Consider the following 25,329-nt stretch of genomic DNA (forward strand, 5'->3'; position numbering starts at 1 on the left):
GGTTGGCAAAACTTAGAACTGTAGAACTTGGACAGAATGTATTTTGTGTGGGGATTGGGAATTCTGCATTGGACATGAGTTCTGCACATGCTCAATGTACAGAATTCCTCCGTGAATAAAGATTGTTGACCCCAAGAGTTGGCCTCTGCTAAAAGAACCAGTCCTCAACAGCATTCACTTGTGGATCCACCATGTAACAAAGGGCAAAAATGTACAGCTCAGTCTTCAGAACTCAGCTGTAGCAAATGGTGGTAAATCCTCAGGCTGAATTTTAAAAAGGGGAAATTAAAACTGAATATTGAGAGAATCTTACAAGTAAGCACGAGTGTGCGATAATGGTTGAAAGTCCTAATGTTTGCAGACTTTAAAATGTAAGATTGCTTGTTGCGCCAATACATTATTTGAAAAGGAGAGGTTCAGATGGCCTGTTAATAGATTCACAGATCAAAATGGAAGAGACAACTAAATGATATTTATACTGTGTTGCAGCCAGGGCATTCCATATAAATGAATGTGCAGCTGCAGTTGGCTAGAGTGTTAGTTGCTAAAAAGGACAGCAGTAGTGACAAATGTAACAACAATGCAAACCTTTCCAATGTCTTTTAAAGTTTCAGTTGCAACATGTATGTTCGCATTTTAGGCTATTAAAATGTTTTGGGGCAGCATTTCTGTTGTAGACATGCATATAGGAAAACGCAAATTTTGCTTTTTGTATTTCTTTAGAGGATAAGAAATGGACAAAATATTCAATGTACTGTGCAGTTCAAAAAAATCCTACTTACAAAAGGAATAAACATAGCCAGAAGTACTGACTTGTTATGAATATGCATAAACTGATCCAGTACTAGATTGTATAAAAGTTAATGTAACAGAACCAGAAAAAGAGGTTCAGTATAGCTAGACAGATTTTCAATGTTATACAACGAATAGGAGATTGTCCAGATTCTGTGATTCAAAGATCTCTTCCTTTCCCACTAACTCACCAAACTTGAGTAATATGAACCACGTGTTACAGCTTCACATGAAACACTTCTGTTTTTGCTCAGTTTTAAAATGTTTTCCTTTCAGATCAAATCAAAGACAAAATTAAAGAGAAGGATAGAGAGAAGCAGAAAGAAAAGAAGAAACATAAAATAATGAATGAGATCAAGAAAGAGAATGGAGAGGTCAAATTATTGCAGAAAGGTAGGTTCAAATGAAATAAGTCATTTGTAATGTATTAGTGGAAATATGAAATTTTATATATTGACTACTGAATTTTAATGGCACTTTTCATATTTTTATTAAAAGCCTGTTTTTCAGCAGCTTGTAATGAGGCAGTGTAAATGATGCAAACTGAAAATCGATCGTATGTACTGTTGTCATAGTCTAAAGGTGACATACCATACATCCTACTAGTTTTACAAAATTTAAGATGGCTGCATCTCTTGTATACACATTTGGAATGGATAGGTTTTAGTTTTATGTATCAGCTACCAATTTCGTGAGGTGGTTTTTGATGATCTATTTTTAGTTCCTTCCATTTTATCTTATGGTCTCCATGTATGAATATTACAGAAACTAAACATTAAGGTCACAAAATCAAGAACTCAGGACAAGAAATGCCAGAATTCAGGTGGTCTCTGCAATGTGAATTTGGCCACCTCATGCATATGCATTATGATGTAGTTTTTCTGAGTCACTGCTTTAGGATTTTTCATTAGCCTGTACAGAAGAGAGAGAACTCCATTTCCAAGTCATTGGGAATTCATTTCACCCTGAAATACTCCAAGATTGTTTGACTTTCAGGACATGATGCAATGTGCATGCATATTATAATAGTATTATAGTTATGTGATTGCATATTTTTCTGTAGAATCCTTGGCCTGGAAGACAGGGTGAATGGTGCTCAGTTTAGTGAGCATCTATTCAGTATTTGATTTTCTCTTCATTGTTCAGTATGTGGCCCCACATCTTATTTAAGCTGTGTCTACACTTACATTCCTCTTTTGAAAGAGGCATGCAAATAAAGGAAACCAAAAATGCAAATTGGAGATTGCATCTGATTTGCATAATCTGTTTTCTAAAGAGCATTTTTTGAAAGAAAGACAGCTGGGTAGAAAGTAGAACTCTTCTTCCTGAAACAAAAGAGGAAGAAGTGTTATTTGGAAGATAGCATTTGCTTTCAAAAGAGCCCCATCTACATTGATTTCTTTTGAAAAGACTGTGCAAATGAGGTGCCAGATATGTAAATCAGTGCCTATTTGCATTTTGATGCCTTCATTTCTATGCCTCTTTAGAAAGAGGAATGTAAGTGTAAACACCGCTTTAGTGTGTGTGATTTAAACGTTCTCTGAAGACAAAATTTATTTCCTCATTGGCTTTTGTACTGCGATCATCATGATTAGTATTTACTCCTCACAAATATTAATCTTCACCAAATCCCTGTGAGATGAGGAGCATTGTTTAGATTTTGCAGATGGGATGTTGAGAGACAGATTTTCAATCAAAAGTATCCACTAATTTTGCTTGCTTAATCTGAAACACCTAGGAGGTGATTTCCTCCCACCCCCACCCCCATTAGTATTATACAGTAGTTCATATGTTCAAAGCACAACTCTTGCCGAGTTCAGCTGGGTACTTAGCAGTACTGCAGATTAGACCCAAGGGTCTCATATCAAGCACCCAAAAAATAAGGAACATACAATTGGTGACCACCTGTGAAAAGTTTGATTAAGTGACTAGCCTTGCATCATGGCAGAACTCTATGGCACAGACAGGGATAGAATCCAGTTTCCCAAGATAGCATTCAGACCATGTTTTTCTCTTCATGTAATCTCCTACTTTACTCATAACACACTTTTCACCTTCTGCAACGAAAGAGGCAGAGCGTCTACAGAATAAAATGTCCTCTATTGCACAGTCCTGATTTCATCCCCAGAACAGGTCCATCCTGTGTAACAAATAAAGCCTGTGTCCCTTTGGAAAAATAATATGGCGTGTTAATTAAAGGATATATCATGATGAATGCACACAAGGAGGCTAATCTAGAGTTGCACTGGCTACCTTAATTTTGGAATTTTTCAGATTATGAGCATTTGACTTCAATTTGTGTCCTAGCTGTTCTGTTTAAATGTGTGAATTTAAAAAAAAGAGGCAAACTGAAGACTCTATGGACATGTTGAGAAGTAGTTGAAATCTTCACTGCATGGATATCTGCTACTTCAACTGAATAGCAATTATTGTGTGTTCTCATCTTCTGTCAGTCAGCACCAAAATTGAATTGCACAGATGCTGAAAATAGATGAGTGGTAAGACTTAGGAATCTTGTGTTCCATTCCAGGCAGTGTAAGGGAAGTGCTGTCTGTTGGCACAGACTCTTCTGTCCCATCTCCTTCAATATGCCTCAGTCCTGTCTCTGTTCCTGAGACAAGGAACCAGAAATTGAAAATTCTCCTTGCTTAGTCAATCCGAGGTTCCACTCGTCAGAATATTTGCATAGCCAGTGCCAGGGCTTGCTGTCACTACCCCAGTTTGTCCACCTTCCTTGTTCAGTTGCCAGTGTTTAGTCATAACCTAAGCCATAGCTGATCAGTCCCCATTGTGCGGTGCACGGAAAACTGCCATTCAACTGTAAAATCTGATTCCAGTTCCCCTGCTGATTCATGGTCCTTTTGGCGCTCTCCTGGGAATGGCTGGCTTGTTATCTTCCTATGTCACTGGCAAATTTACAGCATTTCAATAATAACCATATGGCAAAATCTCAGCTTCATACCCACTAACAACATACATGGTTGCACAGAAGAGTGAGTCTCGGAAGATCATGATTTTTTATATAACTTCTTATGTGGTATGTATGGTATGAAACGGTGATGTGGTGAATATGGATGTTTGAAAGTGCTTTGAGGCACAGAGTACCACAACTAGTAGCTCTGAGAGACTAGAGCATGCACAGTAGGGATGAAATGTTGAGACCTAAAAATATCAGAAGATGCAAGGCTCTACTGAACCTTGAGAAGCACAATTTTGTGTAGAATTTCACGAGTTTAGCAAAAAGCATAGTCTTGACTAAAAGGTTACCACCTCGCAAATTGCAAATCCATGCTCCAGAGGAGCAATAATGAGGTTTTTTTTCAGAGAAAAGGTCTAAATTTTTTTAATATGAGCAAAACTGTTTTCCCTTATCCTTAGTATGAGAACCAGCTGAACGGTTTGACTCAAATGTTTTTTAAAAAGAAAATAAGTTGTGAGGCAGACATGGAAAGGAGAACTTCAGCCCAATCAGTAACATTTGGGAAAGTTTTTGAAAGCCAGTGGAAATAGTGTCATATAGGAATTGTTTGGTAACCATAGCAAGTGGTATTACTGGCCCTGCCTATAATTGATCTTTGTTGGTTATTTGTGTGGTAGAATTTAGTGTTTAAAACCACTGTTTTAACTCTGGTTCTTACTGTAATGCTATGTGGGTGAAAAAACCCTGGCTACCTTTTTCATCCATGAAAAGACCTATAAATACTAATGTGTAGCTATCTTATTTGTGACATCGTTTTCAGCAGGTCCCTTTATTTTGAGATTCTTTACTTGGATTTTTCCATGTCAAAGGTGCTTTGAGAACCAATGTGTTTATTCCATGTCAGTCTGCAGGGGCCCTTTCAAACTCTCTAATTCTGTTGTGCAACTTATTTCCTTGTGAGGGATATCTTGCCTGAGTGTGCTCTTCCCTCCTCCTGAACAAATGTCAAATTAGTTCTGATCTTAGAAGTAACTGTGGAGAAGGCATCTGGGGAACCTCCTTTTGTCATAGAAACTCGTAAATCGAGGTGCCCTTGAGTTTCTGTTCATTTCTTCTATTATTTTTGTGTTTTAACCCAGGGAATTTTTGTTGCTTTTTCTATTTGCCTGCTTACTTAGGTGGTAGTTAATTTAAAAAGTGGAGAAACTTGTGAGAACAGTGTTATTGTCCCAAAAGAACTAAATGTGAAAGGGATATTTTTGTGAGTTCTTCAGAATCATGCAACTAAAAAAAAGGAAATTGGAGAAGGAGCTGTGTTAGTCTATAGACTATCAAAACAAAAAAGCAGTCAAGTAGCACTTAAAAGACCAACAAAATCGTTTATTAGGTGAACTTTCATGGGAGAGACCCACTTCTTCAGACCATAGCCGTACCAGAACAGGCTCAATATTTAAGGCATAGAGAACCTAAACAATAATCAAAGTTGACAAATCAGAAAAAAAATTATCAAGGTGAGCAGATCAGAGAGCGGGGGGGGGGGGGGGGGAGTCAAGAATTAGATTAAGCCAAGTATGCCAAAGAGCCCCTATAATGTCCCAGAAAGTTTGCATCCCAGTTCAAACCACGTGTTAATGTGTCGAATTTGAATATGAAAGAGAGTTGAGCAGCTTGTCTTTGTGAAGCAGACTGGAAATTCTTTAGTAAAACGCAGACTCTTAATTCATTAACAGAATGGCCCTCTGTGCCTTAAATATTGAGTCTGTTCTGGTATGTTTATGGTCTGAAGAAGCGGGTCTGTCCCATGAAAGCTCACCTACTAAATTATTTTGTTAGTCTTCGAAGTGCTACTTCACTGCTTTTTTGTTTTAAAAGGAAATCAGATATAGTTGTTCTGGCGAGCATAAATCCCATGTTCTATTTGGGATTGGTAATCCTGTCTTTTTTTTATATTTAAATATGCATTCTCTGAAGAAAAAGGTTAAACTCCCATTTTCTACATGAAGTGGGAGTCTGCATGCTCTTGAGAAAACATTGTCTTAATAAACTTATTCTGAATTTCAACTAACTGATCTAATTTTGGTTTTCTGGTAGTATCTGTCCTTCTACATCTCTTAAGCTGCGTCTACACGTGCACGCTACTTCGAAGTAGCGCCCCCAACTTCGAAATAGCGCCCGTCACGTCTACACGCGTCGGGCGCTATTTCGAAGTTGAAATCAACGTTAGGCAGCGAGACGTCGAAGTCGCTAACCCCATGAGCGGATGGGAATAGCGCCCTACTTCGACGTTCAACGTCGAAGTAGGGACAGTGTAGACGATCCGCGTCCCGCAACGTCGAAATTGACGGATCCTCCATGGCACCCATCAGCTGGGGGGTTGAGAGACGCTCTCTCCAGCCCCGCAGCTCACTGGTGGCCGCGTGGAGCGGCCCCTTAAAGGCACCCTCCCCCGCCCTGACTGCAGGAGGCTGAGGGAACGTGCAGGCTCCTGCCTGCACACGCGGTGCAGAGCCTGCCCAGCCCTCAGCCCCTGCAGCAGCCCCCCCAGCGCCCCCAGGGGCCCCCCCCCAAGGGCAGCCAGGGCAGCCAGCAGAGCCAGAGGACCAAGCAGTCTGGCAAGCGGCAGCGGGGCCCCTCCTGGACGGAGGCCGAGCTGCGGGACCTGCTGGGGCTCTGGAGCGAGGAGGAGGTGCTCCAGGTAGTGGGGAGCAAGAGACGGAACGCGGATGCGTTCGCTCGGCTGGCCGACGGCCTGGCTGCCCGGGGTCACCCTGCCCGCACTCCTGACCATGTCCGCAGCAAGGTGAAGGAGCTGCGGCAGGGTTACTCCCGGGCCCGGGATGCGGCCAGCCGATCTGGGGCCGCCCCAGTCACTTGCCCCTTTTACAGGGAGCTCAGGGACATCCTGGGCTCCCGGCACACCTCCTCCCCTCCGGCCACCCTTGACACTTCGGCTGACGAGCCCCAGCAGGCCCTGCAGCCGGGCTCCAGCCCGGAGGTAAGCCCCGCACCCCGGGGGTCCCCCCCGGAGGCCATCCCCGGGACATCACGGCAGGGGGAGGAGGAGGAGGAGGAGGGGGGCTCCTCCTCCACTGATTCCAGCCTGCAGATCCTCCTCCTGCCATCCCGGAGCAGCAGCAGGGCCTCCGACCCCCGGGGATCTCCGGACCATGGGAGCGGACCCACAGGTAGGTACCCCTCTCTGGTGGATACCCCGGGGCTGGAGGGGCGGGGGGAACAGAGATGTGTCCAGGGCCCCCCACACGCTCACGTGGCCATTGCCCCAAGGACACCAGGGACAGGGCCCTCACAGCACTGCAGCCAGCAGCCCCTGCCCCCCGCCACCCTGCATGACAGTGCCATGCCCCATCCCCAGGCCAGGGGGGAGCGGAACCTCGAGGGGCCCCCGGGCGGAGGGGGTGGGACACCCCGCAGCACCAGCAGGCGATGGAGTGGGGGGAGTGCCAAAGGGAGACCCAGGCTACAGATGAGCCACCCGAGCCGAGGAGCTCCCAGGGCCAAAGGAGGATCCTGGCGCTACAGCTGGCAGGTGACACCTCTGCCCTGAACAAACAGGAGGGAGGAGCCGAGCTGGCTTGGAATTGGGGGGCGAGGGCGGGGGCCACAGGTAGAGGCTAGGGGAAGGGAGAGCTGGTAGGCAGCCAGCCAGAGGAGGGGGAAAGCTGCATCGCAGAGGGGCCCCCCCTTGGGGTCTTCTCCCCACGACGAGTTGGAAGGACTGTCTCTTCCGACAGCTGGTGCTGTCACTCCTGCCAGAAACTGGCCAGCTGTGGCCTAAGAAACCTCTCCTGCTCTCAGACCCTGCGGGCTGAAGTGAGAGTCGCTCCCACCAGGGGACGGGCTGCAGGGCAGGGGGACCCCTGAACCCCATCCATCACAGCAGCATCTCCCGGGGACGGGGATGGGGAACCTGCAGCACAGGGCGGGGGGGACAAAGGCCACGGCTCGGGGACGACACTAACGCCTGTCTCCATTCTTCTTTCCCCCCTCCTCTCCTGTGTCCTGCACCTGCACCGGCACCATCCGAAGGACCGGAAGAGAGCGCCGGCGAGGCGTCGGTCGTCCCGGAGAGTCCTCCGGGACCCTCGCTCCAGGGAAGCCCCTCGGCCGAGGAACCACCGGCCCCGCGGAGGGCAAGACGGCGGACCCTGCGCCTACTGCCAGCGGTGGCCACAGACCCCCAGCTGCTGGCCATCCATCGCCGGCAGCTGGAGGTGTCGGAGCGGCAGCTGGAGGTGTCGGAGCGGCAGCTGGAGGTGTCGCAGCACTACATCCGGCTGCAGGAGCAGGCGCTGGCCTGGCGCCGCGAGTCATGGGGGGCCCTGGTGGACACTGTCAACCGCCTGGTTGATTTCCTGGCCCCCCATGCCGCGCCACCGCCCGCCATGGCCGCTCCTGCAGCCCCACCACCAGCTGCTGCAGCCGCCGCCGGCCCGTCCGCCGTCGCCCCACCACCTCCCCGCGAGGGCCACCGCGCCGAGGGACCCCTGGAGCCACCCGAGACTCGCCGGCGCCGATATCTTCTGGTGGAGCCCGCTCCCACCCAGCCGCGGACCAGACTGCAGGCCCGCCGGAGCTCCCGGCCGGGAACGCCCACTGGGGGCTTGTAGGGGGTGAGGGGCCCGGGACGTGGCCCCCCCCCCCCGATGGACAGACTTTGGGGACTGAGTGGGTGGGTGCTGCCCCTGCTTGCCCCGTCCCCCCTGTAAATAGTTCTCCCCGTTCTCCTCCCTGCTTTTTGGTTTCCTTTTGTGGATGGCGCACCCTGCTTGGAGTTTATTGTTGTACATAGTTTTATTTGTACCCATCTTGCTTTTGTTACATGTTTGTCCCTCCTTTTTGCTTTCCCTTTCACATGTGTATATTTTTCTATTTCAAAAAAAAAAAAAGGTTCAGCCAAAGAAAACATTTACGTTCACCCACAAGTTCGATCTGTCGTTTCTCCTGGACAAGGGGCGGGGGGCGATGGGCGGTGGGGTGCCCCATGGTGGTGTGGGCGTTGAGGCAGGAGTGTGGGGGAGGAAGGGGCGGGCAGTCGGGGGCCTGGGCAGAGTTCACCCCGCGGCCTGGTTGTCGAAGTGGGCCCGCAGGGCCTCCCGGACCCGGGTCCCCTCTGGGTCCACCTGCCGACTGGGGGCAGCAGGTGGCTGGAGGTGTGCCCTGCCGGCCTCGGCGGCCCAGCCCTGAAGGAAGGTCTCCCCCTTGCTCTCGACAAGGTTGTGCAGGGCGCAGCAGGCACCCACAATCTGGGGGATGTTGTTGGGGCTGGCATCCAGGCGGGTGAGGAGACATCTCCATCGTCCCTTGAGGCGGCCGAAGGAGCGCTCCACCACCTGGCGCGCACGGTTCAGACGCGCGTTGAAGCGCTCCTGGCTGGCGGAGAGGTGGCCCGTGTAGGGGCGCATAAGCCACGGCCGGAGGGGGTAGGCCGCATCCGCAATCATGCAGAAGGGCATGGTGGTGTCCCCCAGAGGGATCTCCCGCTGGGGGATGTAGGTCCCCGCCTCCAGCCGGCGGCACAGGCCCGAGTTGCGGAAAACCCGGGCGTCGTGGGTGCTGCCAGGCCAGCCCACGTAAATGTCCTGGAACCGTCCCCGGCTGTCCACCAAGGCCTGCAGGACGACTGAATGGTAGCCCTTCCGGTTCACGTATCGGCCTCCGCTGTGGTCCGGGGCGCGGATGGGGATGTGGGTCCCATCCAGAGCCTCGAAGCAGTTGGGGAAGCCCAGGGTGGCAAAGGCGGCAATGGTGGCATCTGGGTCCTCCAGCCTCACGAGTCTGTGCAGGAGCATGGAGTTGATGGCACGCACGACCTGCAGGGAAAGCACATGGGACAGCCTCAATGAGGGGTGAGCAGGGTGTGCATGGCCCTGCCCTGGCCCCCCTGGCCCCCCCACCCCCCCCGGCCTGCCCTGCTCTGCCCTGGCCCCCCTGCTCTGCCCTGCTCTGCCCTGGCCTGCCCTGCTCTACCCTGGCCTCCCCCTGTGGGTTCTCTTACCTCCATGAAGACAGCCCCGACCGTGGCCTTTCCGACGCCAAACTGCTGCCCCACGGATGGGTAGCTGTCCGGAGTGGCCAGCTTCCAGACAGCGATGCCGACCCGTTTCTCCACGCTGAGGGCACGCCGCATGGCAGTGTCCCGGTGCCGGAGTGCGGGGCTGAGCCACTGGCACAGCTCCAGGAATGTCTGTCGGGTCATCCTGAAGTTGCGGACCCAGTGCTCGTCGTCCCACTCCCCAAGCACCAGGCGCTCCCACCAGTCGGTGCTGGTGGGGTGGCTCCACAGCCGCCGGCGTGTGAGGCGGGGGGTGGAGCGGGGTGCTGCAGGGGTAGGGGCTAAGCCCTGCTGCCCCGGGGGCATCTCCTCCCCTGGGGCAGGAAGGTGCTCAGCTGCCCCCAACATGACAAGAGCCAGGGCAAGCCCTGCTCCTGCCAGGAGGGCTGGCTGGACCTCTAGCTGCTGCTGCGGCGGCTGCTGCTGCTGCTGCTGGGGGTCCATAACTGCGGCGCTCGGGGTCTGTGTGCCTATCTGGCTCGTCAGACCGCGTGCTGTGCAGGGTGAGTGTATGTGGGAGGGGCCCTTTAAGGGAGCGGCTAGCTGTTGCCCCGGAAGCGCTAGCCTGCCCTGTGACCCTGTGTGCAGCTGTGCCTGGCATCCCTATTTCGATGTGTGGTACTTTGACGTGTAGACGTTCCCTCGCTGCGCCTATTTCGATGTCGGGCTGCGCAACGTCGAAGTTGAACATCGACGTTGCCGGCCCTGGAGGACGTGTAGACGTTATTCGTCGAAATAGCCTATTTCGATGTCGCAACATCGAAATAAGCTATTTCGATGTTGGGTGCACGTGTAGACGTAGCCTTAGAGTAACAAATTCTGTACAAACACTTGTAAGAGAATATTTGGGTTGCAAAGTAAAACATTTCCAGGATTATTGAATGCCAAAATTAGGGGTGATGTGTATCCTTAACTCAGCCTGATTATGCATATACAAGAGACTTTTTTGAATTCCATTGTCGCATGCTGTTAGTTTCATAGTTTTCCTGATTGATAAAATACGTAAGCTGGGCGTCGCACAAAGAATGAGAAAGATACGACATTTCAAGTATACTTTTTAAAACATGAGTAATAAAATTTTTCCTCTGCACTGCTTATCTGTCAACCAAAATTAAAATATTCTTTGTTATAGAATTTAAATACTTAAATTTAATTGTACAGGCCTATAAAAATGTTCTTAAAAAGATTTTTGCATAAACTGCGTTGAAAATCACTTTGTATTAAAGTTGTGACCATAGCATTTGCTGGGTCTGTTTTTCCTGTCCTTTTGTATTAAGGAAAATATTGTGAGATTTTGACCTTAAATGCCATGTGTTCAAGCCTGATGAAATGCATCCTGGAATACACGGTGAGCTGACTGAGAAGGTAGCTGAGCTATTAGCAATTATCTTTGAAAGTCAAGATTAGACTAGAAAAGGGCAAATCTATAATGCCTGTCTATAAAAAAGGAAATATAGACAACCCATGGAATTACAGATTACTCATCTTAACTTCTATACCTAGAAAGACAATGGCGTAAATAATTAAGCCATCAAATACTCCCCTTCTTTCTCTCAATTCTCTGTAGAACTAGATATCCCCATACTTCACACACAACAGCACTAGCCTGTCCGTACCTCCTGAGGCTGGAGATTAAGAATTCCTGTAGTTTTTATGCAGATAACCCAATGTCCCTATCTGCACATGTGGTGAATATGCTTAGATATGTAAATAGCAGTATATTTATTGAACACCAGATCTTAAGACAGATAAGGTTGCAGCATGGAGGAATAATCAGGTACTGCCACACTCAAGGATGGTTTTGGCATCTTACTAGTATTTAACATCCAAGTAACTCTAATGGGTGTACCTGGCAGGTAGAGGGGGTGGGGGTGTGTGTGTGTGTGTGTGTGTGTGGTTTTTTTTTTTTTTTGTCCTATACCATATGGAAGGTTTCGGTTGAGTTGCTAGCCTCTGGTACTACTTGCTCTAGATCAGCAGGCACATCAGTTGCAAGATATTTTGGTCAGGCATCTGGTTCTTATCTGGGTCACCTTTCATCAGACACACATAAGATGCCTCTGCCCACTGCTCCCTGGTGGAGATGAGGTAAAGGAAGTAACTGTTAGCTGCTCTGGTCACATTGCAATCCCATATAACCCATCATTAGGAGGGTCATCCACCTGATGCTCACTTTTAAACTGACATCACTCATATTTACAGGACCATCACAAATGAAAGTTTCATATTAGAAGTTAAATTCACATTTTAATTTTTAGTGAGTTTATTTCATAAAGGTAAAAAAAAAAATATGAAAACGCTTATTTCCAGTGGCCTGCTAGGGAACAGTAAGTATCTAGAAATTCTACAGGTTAAAACTCCCAGATCCAGCAAAACCGTGTATTTTGCAGGACCAGAGGGTCCTGGGGCTAGAAGGAGGAGGGGCCGGTTAAACCAGCCCCAGGAGTACAGAGAAGGGCAGCCAAAACTGGCCTGGCTGCAGTGGTAGGGGTCAGCTGCCAGAGAGCCTGGGCTGGGAGCAGAATGAGGGGAGCAGTGTCCTGGGCTGGTAAGCTGGCAGCCCAGGTTGATGGTGACTCATTGCAGGAGTTGAGCAGGAAGCTGCCCCTGGCTGGGGAGCAGCAACCCAGGAGTAAGGGTATATGTAAGGCCTTACAGACTCCCTGAGGCAAAATGGGAGGAGGTCCAAAGGGACGTGCAGAAGATGCTGGAGCTGGACGTTACTGAGGAGTCCCATAGCCAGTGGTCCAGCCTGAGCATCCTGATGCCCAAGCCAGAGGGCAGCCTCCAATTTTGGAATGATTTCCAGAAGCTGAACAAAGTGTCCAAATTTAATGCATAACCTATTACATGCATAGATGAGTTGATAGATCGATTGAGAGGCTCCCTCCTTTCCACTCTCGACCTGACCAAGGGATACCGGCAGATTGTCTTTGCCAGGCAAAAGACGGCCTTTTCCGCACCAGATACTACTACCTTAGATGGAAATTTACCCTGGTCACAGATCACGTGCCCCTGCAGTGGATACACCAAAACAAGGACAGGAACATGAAAATAACCTGGTGGTTCCTGTCCTGAATATGGCATAGGAATGGCAATGGCATGTCCTGGATGCTCTGCATGCTGTCTCAAGTAACCCAACCCCATGGTGTTGGGCTGGGGAGGGAGATATATGGCCGGGTGAGGCAAGGGGAGAAAATAAAAGAAGAAAAAACAGGGTGGTTTTGAGCTGGCAGTCAGAGTGGGAACAGCTGTGGAGGAGACTTCCCTAAATCAACTAGGGGCAGGTCCCACTTAAGCTTACCAGTAAAACCCTTTCCCTTGCAGACCAAGGGGAGAGTGTGAGAGGCAGATGGAAAGGCGAGGAGATCAGAGTAGTGGAAGAGAGAGAGCTTGAGAGGAGCAGAGGAGAATGTCAGGAATACCAGAATAGTAAGAGGGGTAGCAGTGTTAGTCTGTACTCTCCCCCCCCCAAAAAAAGGGGGGGGGAGGTAGCACTTTAAAGACTAACAAATGATTTGAAGATGAGCTTTCATGAGACAGACCCCCTTCTTCAGATCTGAAGAAGGGGGTCTGTCTCACAAAAGCTTGTCATCAAATAAATCATTTTGTTAATCTTTAAAGTGCTACATTTCTGCTGCTTTTTTGTAGGAATACCAGGAACATCAGAGGGGGAGTGGGTGAAGAGCTTCAGCAGTGAGTGTGTGGACTTCTTAGCTCTGGTAACCCCAGGCTCAACCATAGACTGGGGAGGAACTGGTCATCCAGCCAGAGCAGATCAAGAAGGAGCCCTGGGGAATCATCTGAGGGAGAAGAGCTGCTGCACCAAGGGCTAAGAGAATCGGCCCTCTCCAGTAGTAGCTGCATAGGGTTCCTGGAACGAATGGGGAGGTGGGTTCCCCTCAGACCACCCCTCACCCTAGAGTGGGCAATTGGGTACTTAAAGTGGGGCTAGTGAACTAAACAGAGGCCTCGAGCCCAGGAATAGGACTGGCACAGATAAGGTGCTTTACATCTGTGGCATGAAACCCCCGAAAGCCAGGACAGACCCAGCACTGTCACCTGTCCCTGAGACCTTGGTATGAACTGTTGATGTTTCGATGATCCCCCGTTTCAGAGACCACAGTCATACTCCTGTTTGGTCTCATAGGAGCAAAAGAAGACAGTCCAGATCAACGCAGAGACTGATACCCATACTTGGCACTGGGGCCTGTGCAGTGGTAGCTCCCAGCACGGTGGCTCTTTTGGGGTCTTTGGGCTTTTCCTCAGTACCACATTTTTACTTAACTGCCGTGGTTGTCATCTGCAGGACTGATGACGTAGTTCCATTGCACCCTGATGTCTCTATCCCAATACCTTTAACACTGTTCCAATCTACATGACCTTGGCACCAATCACTCTGGTGTTAGTGTGCGCAGTCCTGACACAGAAGGGCCTGACACCATCTGGAACAGCACTAGCTCAAGAACCCCAGGGACACCTGGAGTTGTGGAAGGAAGGGAGCAACCACCTCTTATGGAGGTATCTTCCTTGCCAGACAAGGCATTGGCAGATACTCCTGTAATTCCAGCCGTGGAGGATAGCAGAGTTCTGCAGTGGGTTGGCTTGGGCATTCAGGCAGATAAGGTAGAAGACTTAGATCCAGTGGTGCATATACTTGTCTCCTCTGGACTTGGTTGTATTGCCCTGCCCCTTCTAAAAACTGTTCAACACCAAAACAAGTTGGCAGACCCCAGCTACTTCGCCCGCGTGGCTAAGCTCAATGAAAGGTGCTACACTGAACTGGCTAAAACATTATGAACGTCAATATAACCACCACATTAAGGATGCTACCAACCAGTATGAGCACCAGGGCTTCCAGGGATTTTCCTCAAAGAACTGGGAGGTGAGACAACTTGACGTTTTCCAGGGAAAGGGCTGTTTCACTGAGACTTAGAGGTCTGTGTTGTAATCAGTTGTACATTGTCAGCAGGTGCTGCTGTAGTATGTGTGGGGCACTGGCCAAGTGTGCAGAGCTGCTGCTGTAGGAATCCTTGCACCTGTGGAGGAGAGGGACCCTTCTCAGGAGCAGTGCATTCATCGGCATCACTAGGAACAATGAAAGAGGTTCCATAGAAGCTGTAGGGCAAGGGCTTTTCTTCTTGGTATTTTCTAATTGTGAAAGCCAAAGACTGGTTCAGGTCCATCCTAGATTTGTGAGAGCTCAACAAGTTCTTGAAAAAACTCAAGATCTTGTTGGCCTCCCTCATTCCTTCTTTGGATCTCAGGCATGAGTATGCTGCCCGCAGCATCAGTTACTGCAGGTGAGTAACTTTTTTAAATCACAAGATCTGTTTCTCATTCAGTGCGTTGGAAAGACAAACGAGAGGACCAGGATTAATTATGAATATATAATCTGAAATATGGCATTTCTAAATTTCAACAACTTGATTTCTTTTTTTCTCCCACCTAAATAATGCTCTTTTTAATGTAGCTTTTTACATATGGTATGTACAGGAAAGTAGACTTTAAAGTGCAAGATTTGCTTTCAAGGTAAAAGTGAAGAGCAATGCTTGATTAAAACTAACATCAGTCCTGCGCAAGTAGTATTAAAACATTTGTTCTGCATAGTTAAGCTGTTTGTAATGGTAACTTACATGAGGAACGTGACTTGTGTAGAATGAAGGGGGCTTTTAAAAAATATTTTTAAGATACTATCAGTTTGAAAGTTTAAAGAAGACTAATTTTAAAGTACCCATTTTTAATCATGCAGCTTTTCAGTAGCATGTCCAGAAACTTTAATTTTTTTTCAGTCTTTTTAAATATAATACTACTACTTGTGCACTCTAACTATATTTTAAAGATCCATCAGCAGGGGAGAATGAATTCTTGGGGCTCCTCTTTTCAGTGTTCCTTCCTGTCTCTGTTAATTCTTCTTTTTTCAGCTTATATTCTCTAAGTGGGAAGGTGTTCCCACTATCCTTGCCACAGTTCTCCTGGTTGCCACGAAGAGATTCAGGAATGTCTCCGATTTCCACGCCTGCCACTTCTCCTTGCTATGTTATGTTGATGGGAGATGATATGGGGGTTGGAGATCTTCGCTGTTTTTCAATTCAAGATGTGATGAGGGATTTCATTCAACACTAATGGATTTTTTTTGTCTGTCCCTCTCACCCCCATGTTTGGAGAAAGTAGACTAATTCCTACTCTACTTGACTTTTCTAGTACTTTCTTTGAATCCCATTCAGATAGAAGGACAGCTTTCTCAGATTGTTTTGAGGAACATGCTGCCAGCAGGTGCTTCCTTAACCCCAAACCTCACATAACAGTAACTCTTGACTTTTTGTAGGGCCTAGGGGAGAATATGTAGCTCCAGTTATTCTAAGAGATGTGCCTACATTTATGTAATCACTTCAGTACATGATGAGAAGTTCTTATGCAGTCACTTTTACTTTGTGATGCGTATATTAGTATGAAAGAAATAGGGATTGTTTCTAGTATTTCAGTTTTAATAATCTTAAGAGTTTGTGTGTCCTAAATCTATATATAGATACATAAAATTTATTGCAATTGCTGCCTCCAGTACTGAATAGACAGTTCTTGTGATTGGTGAAGGATTAACCAACCTGATGAGCCGAGTCTGTTCTGGGGGTGGAGGGTAGGAAATGATTATTTTAACACTCATTATCCAATGTATTAAATACACCTTTTTTCTTTTCTCCTGGTGAAGGTAAGGTGGGACTGGGGAAGAGTTACGAGATATGTCCTTGAATCTTCAGAGGTTTTGATTATTATAATGCTTTCCAAAGGGTGGTCTATGTACACTTAGTGGTTTAGCAATTTTCAGGTCAACTTTAGTATGCAAGTAGATTTTGAAGTACTTTGGAAAAAGAAGTTCTATATGAAAGCCCTGTTCAGCTCTGTGGTTCTGGAAGGGCCACTCCCTAATTGACAGGACAAATGAGGAAAGGATTCTGGCAGTCACATGAGGTCAGGCAGCAAGGATGGATGAATGCTCTGTGGGAGTTTGTGAATCGTTTGTTTAGGTACTGGGCTGACAGTCAGCATTTAAAGAGGCAAGGTGTGAGGTGTTAATTTTTTATTGGAGCAACTTTTGTTGGTGAAAGAGATGAGCTGTACAGTTATGGCTGTTTGCACCAAAAGCTACAACTCATAGGTGCGAGAAATATACTGTCCCCTGCACCTTCAAAGAGAGACGTTGTGTACAGCACACATCTAAGACATAGCCGTTGCAGCAACTACTACAGTTTTCCATGTCTGCGTTACCTTCATTCTGCTGATGGCTCAAGTGCTCCTAGTGAGGACATGCACTAACTTAAATGGGGCAATGTGGTGGGCTGACAACTCAAACTATTGATTCTGTACAAAGCTGACAGCTGGGTGCAGAGCTCCTGGGGGACTTACATCAGCAGGAGCATCATTTTAGTGTTGATGCTTATAGATGTATGTCAACATGAGTCAGCTTAATTGTATTGTAGACTTGACCCTACTTATGTTGGTCTGATTGCCTGCCACAGAGAGTGCTACTTGGCTACTGCTTCTCAAACGTGGATTAATTATGGGTGAGAGGAGAAATTCTCTGGTCAGTATAGCAGGTGTCTAAGCTGAAGCACTACTATGGTATAATTGCAGTGCAGCAGTTATTGCAGCATTTTTAAGTTTTTCTACATAGCCGTACCTGCTTTTTTTTATCATCATCCATAACTGTGGGCTCAGTGCCCATTGGTGTCTGATACTTCTCTGTTTCCTTCCATCTTTCCCTGTCCAGTGTGGAGTGGCTTAGTTTCTGTAGACTAGCTCCGCACCAATCTACTATATCATCTATCCATTCTCTGGGTGGTCTGCCTCTCCTATTCGAGCCGTCCATTATGCTGAATACCAGGGTCTTGATTTTTCATTTGTCATTCATCCTGCAAATATGCCCAGATAACCTTTTTATAACCTTCTGCAGCAGGTTCTCTTTTGGCTGTATCTTTCTATCTAATTCCTCATTGGTGACCTTCTACATCCATCCTATTCTCAGGATCTTTCTGTAACAACTCCTTTTGAATGCCAGTATTCTTCTTTTTGAATCTTTTGTTATCGCCCATGTTTCACATCTGTACATGCTGCTGAATACAGATGTTTTCAAGACGCTTGGGTTCGTTCTTAAGCTAATTGCTTTGCTTTTCCAGATCTTATTCATCACCTTCAAACTTGCTCTTGCTTTCGCTCTTCTAGTTCTTATTTCCTTCTTATGGTCTAGATCATACGTTATGTTGCTCCCAGATATGTGAACTTCTCTACATTTTCTAGTTTAATACCATCGACATTGATCTTTCTTCATTTTTCCTTACTCCAAATACCATTGTTTTGGTTTTATCAATGTTCATAATCAGTCTGTACCGCTTCCCTTCATTTAACACCTGCACCATTTTCGCTAGCTTCTCCTCATCTTCCTCAACGATAACTACATCATCTGCAAACCTCAAGTTGTTAATTCTTGTCCTGTGCACAGATATCCCTTCTGCCTCTTCCTTGATCTTGTCCGTCACTCTCTCCAGATGTGCAATGAAGATACTTGGGGATATTGGATCTCCTTGTCTCGTACCTCTACTTGTTTTAAACCAGCTTCCCAACTCCCTGCATGTTCTCACCGCTGCCTCTGCATTATCACTGATATCTTTCAACAACCGTATCAGTCTGCCGTCCACTCCATATGACTCCAACACCGCTCAAGTCACTTTCTGATCTATACTGTCAAATGCCTTTTGAAAATCAATGAAGCAAGTATATATGTTCCTGTTCTTTTGTCGGGCTTTCTCCGCTATCAGCCTTAGTGCCAGTATCTGCTGTATGGTACTTTTATCTTTTCTGATCTCCTCTTGCTTGTCTGCTATATGTTCTTCTATCTGTGATCTTAGTCTTTCAGTCAGTATCATCAGCAGCACCTTGCCTAGATGGCTTGTTAGGGCAATTGTTCTGTAGCTCTTGCACTCCAATGTACTTCCTTTCTTCAGTTTTGTCACTAGCACAGATTTTGTCCATTCCTTAGGTGCCTTCCCTTCTTTTCATGCTATATTACATAGTTGGTGTATTTCCTGCATCATGCTTTCTCCACTGTCTTTGATCATCTCTCCTGTGGTCTTATCATTTCCAGGGCTCTTGTTGTTTCACTGCTTTTTCTACTTCCTCCTTCGAAATATCAGTCTCACTCTTGATGCTCAGTGGACATATCTCTTTCAGTTCTTCAGTCAGTCTCTCTAAGACACTTGGGTCCAGGTGCTTTGTATAGATTGCTGCACAATCGTCTCCCTGTTCATGAGCACTTCTTCATTCTCATCTGATCACTATCTGCTTTGGTTACCATTTCCTATTAATATTCCTGATTTGTCTTATAAACCTCCCTGGTCATACGTTCAAAGTGAATAGATGGCTTAATATAAGTAGTAAACCCACAGAACTGGAACTCACATGAAGTGTCATTAAACAGTTATAATCCACATTCATTGGGGACCACATCTTGAAAGAAACCTTTGCTGAACCCCCTTTTCTGGCCCACAAACAGTATTGCCAAACTCCTAATCAGAAGCAAGCTCCCCACACCCCAGGACACACCAACATGAAGCATCACCAGACCTGCAATAACCGTAGGTTCACAACTTAGACACAGTTAAATCCCCCTTTCCCTTCTCATAATGCATTTTTTAAGATCCATGGGTCCTATACATTGGGAATTTAAACTATAGTAACCCTAAAAGGAGACATCCCTGGATGTGGGGAATTAGCAGAGTCAGAAGGGAGGGGGTACCTGTGCAAGGTTACTTACTAGATGTGGAGGAGTCGTTTCACCCCCTGTCAGGATGGGAGGCTGGCAGATGCAAGCTCAGGACACAGCAACAGCAGTCAGCACCTCCTTGTGGGACTTCCTTCCCAGGCCTGGGTTCCTGGGGTGAGGATGGGTGGGATCTGGCAGCTGTGGAATGGACCAGTTAACTATGGATACAAGGGAGAGACCAATGAGGGAGTGACCCAGTCAGGACTCCTCTGAGTTGCAGTGCCTGCTCTGCAAAAATCACGAACATCTCCTGTTTGAAAAATCCACTAGTACAGAGAATGGAGCCTCTAAAACGAGACAGTGTCTGGTGAAAACCTAGAGGTAACGTAACCCTAACTAAACATGTCTTTTGGAACATTTGCTGTACCTCATCTAGTGCACTAAATGCCCCCAAAACTCTGGGACCGCGTCTACGCTACAGCCCCCTTTCAAAAGGATGGCTTTCAAAACAACGTTGAAAGCCATTCTTTCAAAAGGGAGCATCCACACAAACTGAGACCGAAGGTGCAATCTGCTCTTTTGAAGGTCTCGAAGTAAATTTTTGAAAATGAGCGTCCACACTATCAGGGCGCTCTTTCAAAAGTACAGGCACAGGAAGTCTCGCGGGCAGGGTTGCATGGATGTGGCTCACCGTCTCCTTGAAGGGCCCCCCCCAATCCCATACGTCGGCCTGCACATGTCAAGGGCCAGCCACCTGTCCCCAGGCTCACACACCGAGGCAATCGGAGGAGGCACTCTGGGCCCCCATGAAACCCAAGCAGCCCCCTGTCCCCATCGAGGCCATGGCCAGCGCACTGGCCATGGTCCTGGCCGCTGCACAGCAGTGGCTATGGGCAGCCAGCCTACTAGCCACCCACCTGGAAGTCATCCTGAGGGCGCAATGTCCCCAGACGGTCCCCCGGGGCATCCACCGCCTGTGGAGCTTCCCCACAAGCAGCAACTGGTGGGACCGGCTGGTGCTGGAGCACTGGGGTGACGACCGGTGGCTACAGAACTTCTGGATGACCAAGGGGAGGTTCCTAGATCTGTGCCACTGCCTTGGCCCAGCCCTCCAGCACCAGGACACCTGCATGAGGTCAGCACTCCCGCTCCAGAAAAGGGTGGCCATCACCCTCTGGAAACTGGCTACTCTGGACAGTCACTGATCCGTCGGCCATCAGTTCGGGGTGAGCAGGGCCACCATTGGGGCCGTCCTCAATGAGGTAAGCCGTGTGCATGCGGGGGCCAGGGGATGGGGGGCACTCTGGCATGGGGCACCATTTGAGAACCACAGGGCAGCCCTCAGCGGGGAAGGCACAGGAATAAGGACAGGGGTCCCAGGGAGGCCTGCCCTGCAGGGGACAGGGATGGTCAGGCACATTACCCCCCCACCCCATGCTCATGAGTGCATCCTCTTCCTGCAGGTCATCTGGGCCATCAACAGGGTCCTCCTGCAGCAGCTCGTCTGTGTCAGGGACCTGGATGATGCCATCTGGGACTTCGAGGAGTTGGGCTTCCCAAACTGCTTTGGGGCCCTGGACAGCATGCACTATGCCATCCGGGCCCCACAGCACAGCAGCGGGGCTGTCATAAACTGTAAGGGCTACCACTCCGTGGTCCTGCAGGCACTCGTCGACGCTGACGGTCGGTTCCAGGATATCTGTGTGGGCTGGGCTGGCTGTGCCCGTGACGCCAGGGTGTTCCAGAACTCGGGGCTGGGCCACTGCATGGCTGAGAGGACCTTCATCCCCTAGCGGGAGCTCCCCCCTGGGGACACCACAATGCCACCCTGCAGGCCTGGCTCATGAGCTGTACACGGGGGGGACACAGCCCAGCCAGAACGTTTTTAATGAGTGGCTGAACCAGGCCCGCAACATGGTGGAGCGGGCATTTGGCCACTTGAAAGGGTGCTTCAGATGCCTCCTTCTCCCTCCTCCTTCCCAGTATTCCAGCAGTGGTTGGGGCCTGCTGTGCCCTGCACAACCTCGTGGAGGCAAAGCGTGAGCCATTCATGCACAGGTGGGCCATTGAGGCAGGGTGTGGGAATGAGCAGCCCCATGCTGCCAGGACCAGTGGGATATGGGATGCAGGTACAGGAGGCCCTGCTCTAGGCCTTTGAGCAGGGACTTCAGTAACACCCCACCCCCACACACATGCACAGGGGACTCAGATGGAACCACAAAATAAACACTTTACTTAACTGCTATTACTCCTTTGCCACCTGTGTACAGGGAGGGGTATCACAGAAAGGGGGGTTGGGGAGAACTATATACAGGGGCGTTGCAGCCCCAGGTGTTCACCCTCTGGGCCCTGGGTGGGCCGAAGGTAGGGGTGGAAGGCCCTGTTCATTTACAGGGGTCGAGGGACGGGAACTCCATCACCCTTGTCCACGCCTCCCCCCCCGCCCCCGGTCGGGGTGGTCCAGCACTGCTGGGCTGGGTCGGGTGGCATGGGGAAGTAGGGGCGCTGCTGGGGTGGGGCCCCTGCTGACTCTCTAGGGTCAGCATGGGGGGCAGGGGGGATGGCCTCACCCTGGCCATCAGCATATGGGCCAGCTGCATCAGGGCAGCCAGGGGGCAGGTGGGTTGGGACAAGGGCAGAGAGGTTGGGCTCGGGGAGGCAGGGCATGTTGGGGAGGGGAGGCTGGCTGGGGAACTGGGGAGGTTGGGGTTGGGGAGGCTGACCACTGGACTTGGGAGGTGGGGGGGCAGCTGGATGATGGGGAAGAGGGATGGTTGGTTGGGTGGGGGGGTTGCAGGGGGTGGGTACATGAGTGGCTTGTGATGGGGCGACAGCTGGGTCTAGGTGGCCCACCATGGCTTGGGTCAGGGCATCCGTGTTCACTGCGACCCGGTCCCAGGCCTGCCGCTCCGTGGCAAGCCACTTCCGTGGCAAGCCAGTAAGGTCCCGCAGAGCTGCAGTATGGGCAGCGTCCCCTGCCTCCTGGTCGCCGCCCTGGTGGTGCCGGTGGATGGCCCAGCGGCGGCCCCGCACAGTCCTTGCTCGGGATCCCTTCACCCTCCATGGCTTAATCTGTAAAGCACAGAGGTCCAAAAGTTGTTATTGAGTTTGGCAAATCAGAAAAGCAGAGGGACAGCAGGGTGTGTGTGTGTGTGTGTGTGTGTGGGGCAGGGGGGTGTAAGTGTTAAGTCAAACATCAGAGTATGTGAAAGAGTCCTTATAATGGGTCAGGTAGTTGCTGTCCCTGTTCAAACCACATGTTAATGTGTCGAATTTGAATATGAATGTTAGTTCTGAGCATTCCCTCTGTAGACATTCAAGTCCATTTTCAGTAGAACACGAGCTTTCAGCTCTTTAAATGGAGTGGGCCATTCTGTTAAAGTGCTGACTGACAGGTTTGTGTATTTGGAGATATTTGATGTCTGTTTTATGTCCATTCATTCTTTGTAAGAAAGTAGATTCTGATATGGTGATTCTAGGGTTGGAATTGACTAGGGTAATTCTAGGGTTGGAATCAACATATTGGAAATCGACTTTCTACCATAGTGTAAATTAAAGCTTAAGGTAACCTGTGCTACATTTTCAAAAGATGAGTCTGGAAGTTTAAATTCATAACTCTGGTGGACACTAAATATGCAGCTGTTAACGTAGATGCTGGATTTTGCGGAGGGAGGCCTTCCTCGGGTGGCAAGAGGATGCAACAAAGCAACCCCTTACCACCCTTCAGGTCCCAGGACCCACCTCCACAGACTTATGACGGGGTGCGCACTCAGTTGACCCGGATCCCACCGACCCCCACCGCCCCTGGACAGGCAGGAGCTAGGAAGAACGACAAGACAGACAACCGGATTTTTCCAAAAACACTCTCAATTAATTAAGAAGAAAATTAAATAGTATTGTTAACAGCAGTAAACACTTACTTGAACTAAAGCCCAGGTGTTCATGGCAACACTAAAGTGGCGTGGTTTCAAAAGGGAGTACGAGTTTGAAGGAATATAATAAATAGATAAATATTAAATATGTAAATATATGTGTACCTTTTCTTATCCAAAGGAGGAGGGAGGACGCTACCCCTCTCACCCCTACTGGGATCAGGTGCTAGTCCAACCCTTATAGTGATTATGGCCAATGGAGGATTTTCCCCTCTATTGGACCAGAAAATAAAAACAAGGAAGAAGGGAGGTCACGCCTTCACCTTAGTCTATGTACGTGGCTGTCAGGTGACCACTAATTCCTTATGAATAAATATTAATAATTTAACAAGAAATTGTAATGATAATAACAATTCTATAAACTTAACTAATTAAATAACATTAAGAAATCCTATCTATGTATATATCTTTAGTTATCAAACCATAACAATAACAACAATAGTAAAGTAAATAGGCTTAATAAGAGTTCCTTTTTAAAATTAGAGTCCAGCCTGAGGCCAGAAAGGCCTGGCCCTAGGGTCAGGCCCCCGGGCACTGCCCCTACCCTGCCGAGCAGGGACACAGCAAGGGGATCAACCTTGCTCCCCCACTGGAGGTCCCGGTGCCACTAGCTGGAACTAAGATGTGGTGTATGGGTGTGGGTCCATGCAAAGCACAGGCCTACCAATGAGAATACTTGTCCTGTATGGTGCGTCACATCCGGTAAGTTGGTCAGGTCCGGTATGCATGTTGGCGGACACTGGGTTTCACCATATCAGCCGCGCAGTACCTGCACAAGTGCAGGCCAGTTCGACAGCTGGCAGCAGCTTCCCCTCAGAGACGCTGCTTGCCAGGAGCGCAGGTGATGGGCAGTCTTCTGCTTCTGTGAGGCATTCAGCTCTTTCTTCGCTCTTTGCCTTTTCAGGCTCGCCTGGGGGGACTGGCGGACGCTCGTCCGAGCCACACCTCCCTGTCAAGGGCCGCCGAATAAGCTGCGAGCCTGGCTTTTATAGCGCATCCTTATGAATATTTATGAAGGAATTAGCATGCGGGCACAGTTCTCTATTAGGTCCTCACTTTCGCAGAAGGTTCTGGAAAGTCTCCGGAACCAGCCAATCAGGGCACCACGTGCAAATCATGATTCGTGAATATGTATGATTTCAAGTTGCCGGGGGAGCTAACTGTCATAAAGTTACCATTGGAACACTGCTAGCTGGCAGGCTATGACAATTTGAAACTCCATGTGTCTGAGGAGACTTTTCCTCACAGTGATCTTTCCCGCCAAAAGCATGCTGTCCCTGACTCACGGGGGCGATTATGTCCACAGAGATGTTTTAAGCACGACAGATTTATGATTGTTATAATTAATCTATAAGTTGTTCCCTCCATTTTTTATGCTGACTGGAGAGGTCAGACTTCACCTTAAATAGTCTCCTAGAACATTTGTTAACTACTTTTGCCAAACAATTGGCTCTATCTTGTATTTAGCTGGTACAGCAAGAGTCCTGTGGCACCTGATAGACTAAGATTTTTGGAGCATAAACTTTTGAGGGCAAACACTGATGAAGCGGGTCTTTGCCCACAAAAGCTTACCCTCCAGGATTCAGTCTGTATCTTCAAAACCAGCAAAACTCTGTTACCCCTCTGATATTTAGCTGGTGTCACTTGAGTACCTTTCCCAAAGCTCAAGGAGAGCTCAGTGTAGCTTGAAAGGCTGCCTTTCTCAACAGCAGAAGTTGGTCCAATGACATACTCCTGGGAAAATTGTATGCCAAAACTTAAAAATTCTGTGCACAGTATTTTAAAATTCTGCATATATTTGTCAAAATAACACTATATAATCATGCCTGTTTCTGTGACTTTTGGTAATTTTATT

At 48.3% G+C, this 25,329-nt stretch overlaps 1 protein-coding gene across 3 annotated transcripts in view; it reads left to right on the forward strand.

Moving 5' to 3' along the window:
* RSBN1L (round spermatid basic protein 1 like) overlaps window positions 1-25,329 on the forward strand; it is a 91,806-nt gene that overhangs the window by 24,627 nt on the left and 41,850 nt on the right. For all 3 annotated transcript variants that reach the window (XM_075017165.1, XM_075017158.1, XM_075017149.1), the window contains exon 2: window positions 1,069-1,185. In XM_075017165.1, coding sequence (XP_074873266.1) covers window positions 1,069-1,185 — 117 coding nt within the window. The remainder of the gene's footprint in view (window positions 1-1,068; window positions 1,186-25,329) is intronic.

Source organism: Carettochelys insculpta, chromosome 1 (genome assembly GCF_033958435.1).
Source record: "Carettochelys insculpta isolate YL-2023 chromosome 1, ASM3395843v1, whole genome shotgun sequence".
In the NCBI taxonomy this organism is placed as follows: Eukaryota; Metazoa; Chordata; order Testudines; family Carettochelyidae; genus Carettochelys; species Carettochelys insculpta.